The sequence below is a fragment of the Medicago sativa genome, chromosome 8 (assembly GCF_051527215.1).
Source record: "Medicago sativa cultivar Bolivia chromosome 8, Bolivia_mono, whole genome shotgun sequence".
In the NCBI taxonomy this organism is placed as follows: Eukaryota; Viridiplantae; Streptophyta; class Magnoliopsida; order Fabales; family Fabaceae; genus Medicago; species Medicago sativa.
In genome coordinates, this window is record NC_140756.1 from 88,224,068 (window position 1) to 88,233,100 (window position 9,033).

Sequence of the window (9,033 nt, forward strand, 5' to 3'; positions counted from 1 at the left end):
GAGATATAATTTTGTTGGTATTGAAAATGAAAAAAAAAATCATTCAATATTTCTAGAATATGGAGAATCGGGGAGCCCCTATTACGGACCTCTTTTTTTAAGTCCACCCATGGTCCTTAGTAATTGACCTGCTATAGCAGGTATATTTTGTTCCTTTCCAATTTAAGCGGTATATATCACCTTTACATTTTCTTGCCTCTATTTCTTCATTCCATAACTTCATTTCACACATTCCTTTCATGTAAATCTTCATGAGGAGCAGTGGTGGGACACGATCTTGATTTTGTCTTTGATGTTGGTGTTCTTGTTTCCAACTCCAAGCATGGAGTGCGCCTTGGTTAGGTAGAAGGAATGATTTGGGGGAATACAAATTGTAATGACTTGATGCAAATATAGAAATTTGTGGCTTTAATGAAACTGAAAGCAGATAGTTTTATGATTTTATCAGAATGTGTCTTTCGGAGGCAAGATCTTCAACGAACACTTTTGTCATCATTGTGTTCTCAAATTGTGATTCATTGTTTATTGTTGCTGCTATGTTTCATCAACCTATGAATGATGGAATTGAAGTTATGGTAACAAAAAGCGGATTGCGAATTGGATGATTAATTCATTTTTTGATTCCATGGTAGTTGATATGAATTATGGAATTAACTTCATCAACCTTACTTGACATCAACCTTACTTGTTTTTCTCAATTTGTACGGTTTAAATTGAAAAGGTACAGAATCTACCTACTATAGTAGGTCAAGTAGTAAGGACCATGGGTGGACCTTAAAAATAGATGTTCATATTAGGGGCTCCCGGAGAATCGTATAGGAGAATTATGATGTATATTTATGCTTTCAAAAATGAAATATAATATATATATATATATATATATATATATATATATATATATATATATATATATATATATATATATATATATATATATATAGGGTTTTGCTACAATAGACCCACCTCTTTTTATGAAAGTCTATTTTAGCATCATGCACCTTTTCATTTGGACCAAAAACCCATTTTTTTTTCTTTTTGAAAAAATTAAAACTGAAGGATAGAATTGTAATTTAGATTTAGTGATTAATGTTATTTATTTCTGGTTTCTTTTTTGTTCTTCATATCCCTCCCTCTCTCACTGCTTCTCTCTCTCGATTCCCTTTTCATTCTTCTTCCATATTTTTTTCTTCAATAATTTCTACCAACAACTCCAAGCAACTGAAGCTGCTTTTTTTGCAACATCAATGAGGTCAACACATCAAGCAATCTCTTCATTCCATCGATGCTCTTGTAGATAAATAATCTGCAAAATTGAAAATCAAATTAACCCTCAACCAGTTTTATATTAATAATAATAAACTGTAGGAAATCATTTGTGCTTGAATATGTTCTTTCCCTTCACTACAACAACACTTTCTTCGGCAACCATTTCTTTCTCTAAGATATCCATTCTTCTCACTTAATCATATTATAAGAACAAAAGCCAATTGAGTCGATTTAAACTTGATTTTGCTTAACCAAAAATGGAGGAATTTGTGTTATTTTTGTTGAAGAAAGGAACACGACTGCAACTAATGGCAGAGACAGAAAGAGATAATCAACGCGAGAGAGAACGAGATGACACCCCATAATTAATTACACTCGTAAATTACTGTTTTATCCCTTAGTTTTGATTTTTTCCAAGAAACAAAGATTGGGTTTTTGGTCCAAATGAAAAGGTGCATGATGCTAAAATAGACCTTCATAAAAAGAGGTGGGTCTATTGTAGCAAAACCCATATATATATATATATATATATATGTTTATTTAATGTTTCAAATTTATATAGATGTGGTGCCCCCACTTTCCAAAATTCATGGATCCGCCACTGCACGTAAACAAACTTTTTCTAAGCGATGACAAACGAAGCTACACGTAAATCATAATACTAGCTTTCACTTACCCAAATTCCACGTTTTATTTTGTCATGATAAACTCATGTTATAAGTGGAAGCCAACACTATAAACTCATGCTCCAAAACATTGTGAATATGCAAAAACAAAACCTACGTGAGTTAACTCACGTAGGTGTTAATTCCAACGTGAGTTAAGTCACGCAAGTATTTAACACATGCGTGACTTAACTCACGCAGTGTGAGTTAACTCATGCTGGTTTAACACATGCGTGAGTTAACTCACGTAGGGGCATTTTCGAAAGTTCAGTTGGGAGCGAGCAAAACTTGTGGGGAGAAGAGCAGAATTCTTTAGGCAGTGTTTTGTGTATTTTGGGCCGATTCAATGTAGGAATGAATTAAGAAAATTGCTTTTTTGACAATGAAAACTTCCTATTGACACAAGTAAAATACCAAAATGCCCCCAGCGGTAGTTAACTACCGTTGGGCTAACCGGCAGCAGTTAACTACCGCTGAAAATTTGCTTTTCTGTATACAACCCACTTGTTTCACAGACCAACTAGCATTTTTTAATTAATTAATAAGAATTAATGTGCTCTCTCTATTCTCTCTCATCCCTCCAACACAACATAATGGAAAGAAACACACGACATCCAAATTCTTTCTATCCATGGGTTCGATCTTGATGCAATATTTCCAATGACTTTGCTAGAAGGTGTCTTTTCACAATTCTTCTGCTTCCCAGCTGTTTGGCGTCATCTCATCATCATTCAGGTTTATTGCAATCTTGGTATAATTGTTATACTGAATAAAGTTATGTTGCAAATCAAGCAGAAGTAGTACGGTTTAGTCTCACAAAGATGTGTATTCACACATCATATACACGATTGATATTGTTCACATGAAGTTTATGCTAAATTATCAACCTTTCATCATCACTGTTGACTTCAACGTTAGAATCATCTGCATCAACACTGCGTGGAATGATTTTGTATTCAATATCTCTTTTTGTTCCTGTTAAGATAAATACTCATCAAATTAAAAGATGAATATAAATATTTCATGGCTTCTTTTCTTCTCCTTTTCTTGGATAGTAATTGGAAAATGGTGTCATTGTGAAAAGTAATGAAGTCTGTGAATTTTACATTAAAAGAATACTTGTTATGATGAAAGATAATGAATAAAGGAAGGGATGAGAGAGAAAAGCAAGTGGGTTGCAAACAGAAAAGAAATTTTTCAGCGGTAGTTAACTACCGCTGGGTCCAGCGGCAGTTAACTGCTGCCGGTTAACCCAACGGTAGTTAACTACCGCAGGGGGCATTTTGGTATTTTACTTGTGTCAATAGGAAGTTTTCATTGTCAAAAAAGCAATTTTCATGAATTAATAGGGCCTATTTACTCATTCTTTTTTTTAGGACTGAATGTGTAAATTAGTTGTTACTAAAAAAATATAAGAAGGTTGCTCTTGGCCCCCTCCCCCTTAATTGCTTACATTTTCCTCAAAATAACAATCGGGAGATAACTCCCGATGCACTTTTAAACATAAAAATTGTTTATCTCCTTCAAAAAAAAAAATTTGTTTATCGAAAGTTAGTCTTTGAATTTTATTTTATGAAATAGAAAAAAAAAAAAAAAAAACACATTCTTAAAACGGCAACATGTTAGTCAAAGTTGTTTCACCGTTATTTTTTTTCTCAAACAAAAGTAGTCGTTAGTACATATGTTGGGGCACTAGAGTTGAAATTTGAAAGTACGAAGAATAATTTTTTTTTTTTAAGAAGTTAAATTAGTACACCTGAATTGGCATCGGAGAGAATCGAAGATGATATCTCGAGGAGGAGCAAACTCCCAAATCCCAAGTCAATACCACTAGGCCAACCCAAGTGGCACTACAAGAATTTTGCCTTTTACTGGCGGAATTAAACCCTCACTAATGCAAAAATTCCCCAGTAATGCACATTACTGGCGGATTGGTGTCCCTCAGTAATACTGGCGTCAGTAATGTTACTGACGGATTTTTCCCTCGGTAATGGGGATGTAGTCCTGACAAAGCATTATTGAGGGATTATTCCGTCAGTAATTACTAACAGATTATTCCGCCAATAATTACTGACAATATTCCCTCAAATGTTTTATATCATTGTTTTTGGTCCATGCTTTTGATTAAATTGTGTATCCTTTGAAATTTTGAATTATTGTTTGCAGTTTTTGCATTCATGTTTAGTAACATTATAGAAATCTCTCATACAAAGGTTTTTTTTTTAACAAATGGTGATGAATTATGAACTTTTAAGTTTAAGATGAGAACTCTCTATCCTTAATGCCTTTTAAGTTTTAATCGCCTTTAAATTGATCTACGATTTATATCGTGAAACGAAAGTTGAATTTATAAACTTTTCATATAAGAATTTATTGTCTCTGTAGTCTATGCTTAGATGCGAACTCTTGAAACTAATTATGAATTCTTGTTCAGCTTAATTATAATCTTGAATTCACTAAGAAATTATGGGTTATTTTAGAATTAACGATTTTGCCAATAAAAAATTAGGGCAATAATAATTTAGAAAATTCGATAAGGTGATTTAATAGTCATAGTCAATATTCCTTAAAAAAAAATAGTCATAGTCAATATAGTCAGTCAAGATCGAAGCCTAGTGAAACTCATCTCAAATATCTTCATCCTTATTAATTAAAAAAACATTTTTATTGTTTAAATTTCAGTATTGCAATCAAATAAACCAGAACCCTTTTGTTCGATTAATTACTAGAAATATGATTCAATAGTAAATTCATTCCTCCAGTTTGACACTAAGTCTTGCAATTTAAACTCTACTGCTTGAACAATTTCATACACTTGCGGAAATCATCATCACACAAAATATTTAAAAATAATATTTCTAATACACACTCTAACATATTGTTCTAAATATTATGTTTGTAATATCTATAGCATAATTAATATCTAACATAGTTATCAACTTAATGTAAAAAATTACATTTTTGCTTTAAATAAAAACGTATTTCATTGTCAAAAGTAAGAGTAAATCACCAATTCGCCTCTAAAGTTGAAGAGTAAATCACAAATTTATCCCCTAAAGTTGGAGGGATAGGACATTTACCTCCCGCACGAAAAGGAAAAAAAAAAAATAGTGCGTGAATCAGGAAAAAAAAATACCGCGATTTTGAATTACAACGAGCATCTTGATCTTTTTGTTATTTTGTATATAATTTACTGTAAGTTAGTCTCAAAATTACATCACATATTAACACATTGGTTCCCAAATTTTATCATTCTTAAAATTAAAAAAAAAAAATATGGTCTCTAACTAGATTAAACAATTTGATAGACTTATTAGATCAAGTGCAATGGGGTTATTGAATCACTCATTCAACATGTTTAACCATTGGAGTGGGGGGTGTTGAAAGTGAGTTGGAGGAAAGAGATGATGAAGATATTCAACATGTTGAAAGCCTGGCCCGATCTGCCACGTGGCGCGACGCGATTGCTTGATCCAGGCGCGTGCAGCTCACTCTCCGACAGGGAGAGTGAGGGACAGGATCCGCAGAGAGAGAAAGAGAAATGGATAAATGCTGTGACACTTGGCATGTTACGATTGGCTGCTTGAATTTTTATCTTCTTAATAATTTGGACTCAATTATTTCATTGCAAATTAATTTTTTTTTTATTTTTTTTACCAAAATTCATGATTTTTTTTCCCTCTATAAATAGAGACTTGGATCATTTGATTTGGACACAGAAAAAAAAAACCAAGTTTTTCACTCTTAATAATATTATTAGCTTTTCTTTTGAAGTTTTAGTCATTGATTAGTGAAATGGATCCCAATAACAACCAATTCAACACCCAAAAATCTTCTGATTACCCATTTAGCTACCAAAATCCCAACAATTATCAAAACCCAAATCAATTTCCCAACCAACATCCTCAAAACCCAAATCAATTTCCCAACCAACATGCTTAGTTTGTTGTATTGCATTTTTTTACAAAAAAAAAAATTGTTAAGTGTTTCTTTATTTTAATTTAATTATAATCGATAATTATAATTTTATGTAATTATAAAAACAAAAATTAAATAAGAATAAGAAATAAAAGTTGGTGGGGTAGGGTGTTGAATGATAAAACCATTGGAGTGTACTCCCTCCGTTTCAAAATGAGTGTCGCTTTAGCAAAAAAAAATTGTTTCAAAATGAGTGTCGCTTTCAGTTTCCAATGCAATAATAACTTTTTCTTTTCAATTGTACCCTCCAATTAATACTCTGCACACTACTTCCAAAGTATTACTTTTAAAGCTAACCAATAGTTAATAAGGATAATTTGGTAAAATAACCATTCTTTTTCTCTTAATCATTGCATTTCTTAATATGTGTGTAAACACCTAAAACGACACTCATTTTGAAACGGAGGGAGTATAAAATTGAATGAGTATTGAATTAAGAGAGAGAAAATGATGTAGAGTGTTGGGAATTGAAAAAGTGGGTGTTGAAGGTTGTTGAATTTTTTTTACCATTGTACATGGTCGCAATCCCCATGATCGAGAGGATCCCAAATCAATGGAGAGTGATGGGAAAATGATGTGAAACCAGACCAGAATGGCCCAATCCCATGTGTCGTTCAAAACAATTACATACATGTGTTAAATGAATAGTTTACAAACGCATATTAATTCTACGCATTAAAAATGTGGCTATACTAGTCAAAAGAAAAATATGGCGCCTATGCGACCTGCAAGTAAAAATGTTCAAGTCAATCATCTGAAATTTCTTAGATATTAATGTGTGAAAACACTAGCAAGAAACAAATAAACAATTTTGTTATCTTACCGTCAGTTAATTTCTTTCTGTTCTTCGTAATTTGGATTTATTATAAGTGCTTCAATCGATTTCTGAACTCAAATAAGGTATCCGTATAATCATATTCATTAAGCAACCAAGACAAAATTAATTTCAGAATAATCAAAAGGAGGTGAAGAATTGAGCAGGTGAAGAATTGTTTGCCTATGTTAAGATGGGCTTGTTCTTGTTCAACATGCCTAACAACCCTTCTACTAGAACCACAATGCAAAGGAACAAGACACATTTCTTTCCTCTCATTTTAGTCCCTTCGGACACATCAACAAGCAGTTGCCTTTCAAAATTGTCATGCCAACGAGAAACACTTGTGTGGACTAGGACCAAGAATTTTGGTTTGGTCACACACACAAGATTTTCTCCTTCTCTCTCTTCTCTTCTCTCTTCTACATTTTCTCTCTCTTCTCTCTCTTCACTCTTCTCTCTTTGTGTGTGACCAAACCAAAATTCTTGGTCTTGGTCCACACAAGATTTTCTCCATGCCAACAATGTCCAAAATAATGGTTTGACCAATTAAGAAAACATTGCGGAATTAAAAAATAATACAAAGAAAGAATTGTCTATTTGAATAATTATTATTTTTTTGTAACGAGTAGAGTAGTAGGCATCTTAGGTATCGATTCTGAGCATCTTCGTGTGTGAGATCCCATAATTCCCCTTCACGGTCCCCACTCACTTATGTTATTGTTCTCATATCACTCTTTCTTCTCTTCTCTTCTCTTCTCTTCTCCATAAATAAATTCTTCTTTCACCACTCTCACTCACTCACTCACACCCCTCCTCCACTCTATACCTTCAAAAGATGAATCTGTTAGAGAATTCTCCACTTGACACTCTAGCTTTCAACTACTTGAGCTTCAATTTCTTCAACAATTTATGGACATGGCTCGCCGTCATCTTCTGGAGGATCCGAACCCCCAAACCTGAACTGTTACCTCCTTCCCACGACATGACTTCCTTCGATAAACCCGACCTACGTCTGCAGGAACCTCATCATGATGATGCTTGTCCAGCGCGTAGTGTTCCTACTAACAGCTGTGTCGAAGACGTTGACGGAGTTATACAGAGAAAGATGAAGTTTACCTTGTATTATCATGAGGATGAAGATGACATTGAAAGTGAATGCGAGGTGAGTGTTGAGACGTTAAAAATAACGGAGGAATTATGGGAAGAGAAAGAAGGAAGATTAGGGTGGTGGGAGAGTTGGGAAAAGTTGTTGAGGACGAGAAACGGAGAGAACGAAGGTGGGTGGTATACGTACCAAGATTTAACGGTGATTAACGGCAACGTTGTTAGGTTTTGGGATGAAGGGTTCGAGTTTGCTACCTTTGCAAATGGAGGAATCAAATAACAGCTTCAGCTATATGTTCTTGTATAGTAAATCAGTAATATGTTATACTAATAATGTTATCATCAATGTACATATAGTGGTGGGCTAATTAATTTGGATAATATATATCATTCATGATAAGTTGATTGATATATAATCCTCTCCTCATTCATGCTCTTTGGGTCTCAAATTTGTAACGCAATATAGAGCAACCAATTAATTTTCGTACATTTTTTCTGTATCTCTTTTTGTCAACCCTGTATAAAATTAATATTCCATTCAAGTAGTATATATCAGAAAATCATAAATTAAGCTTTAAAGGTGCCAAAGTTGTAATGAATTGAAGAGTGATATGAAATTGTGTTGTGCTATGCAGATAAACCGCTGATAATTAATCTCAAATGTTCAACAAGATAGAGTTCAAGAAAAAACAACAATTCCTCAACAAACAAACAAAAAACAATTATTGTGGGCAGAATTTATTTAATCTAGGAGCTGGGAAAGGCTCTGATCATGCTATTATGTTGGTGGTCACAGTCGCACATGGTTCCATCAAATGGACGGTGCTAACTAAAATGTCAATATCATGAAATTTACTGTTTCAGACTCTAATGCCGAATATAACAAACTTGTAACACCAGCTGACGGATGAAATTTACTGTTGGTAAATACTAATTGTAATAAGATTCCCACAACTCTACATCAGTGCAGTGCCCACTAGCAAAGGAAAACAAATTTTAGTAATATTCCCTATCATATTTAGAATATGCCATTGCACATAATAATAACTCTTAGACAATAATTTCACATATTTTTAATCTTCATTGGCATATGAAAAAGTATTAAACAATAAACGAAAAATGTAACCCAAGAATTGTCCAATAGATTATCTATCGTATTGCCCTTTCACATGTAGCATATGTATTAGGTGATTGTGATATGAT

At 33.3% G+C, this 9,033-nt stretch overlaps 1 protein-coding gene across 1 annotated transcript; it reads left to right on the forward strand.

Moving 5' to 3' along the window:
- Nucleotides 1–7,396: 7,396 nt before the first annotated feature.
- LOC146902896 (uncharacterized) lies at nucleotides 7,397–8,372 on the forward strand. The gene has a single exon (XM_085735902.1). The coding sequence runs from the start codon at nucleotides 7,562–7,564 to the stop codon at nucleotides 8,108–8,110; it is 549 nt and encodes a 182-aa protein (XP_085592028.1). The 5' UTR covers nucleotides 7,397–7,561; the 3' UTR covers nucleotides 8,111–8,372.
- Nucleotides 8,373–9,033: the final 661 nt, after the last annotated feature.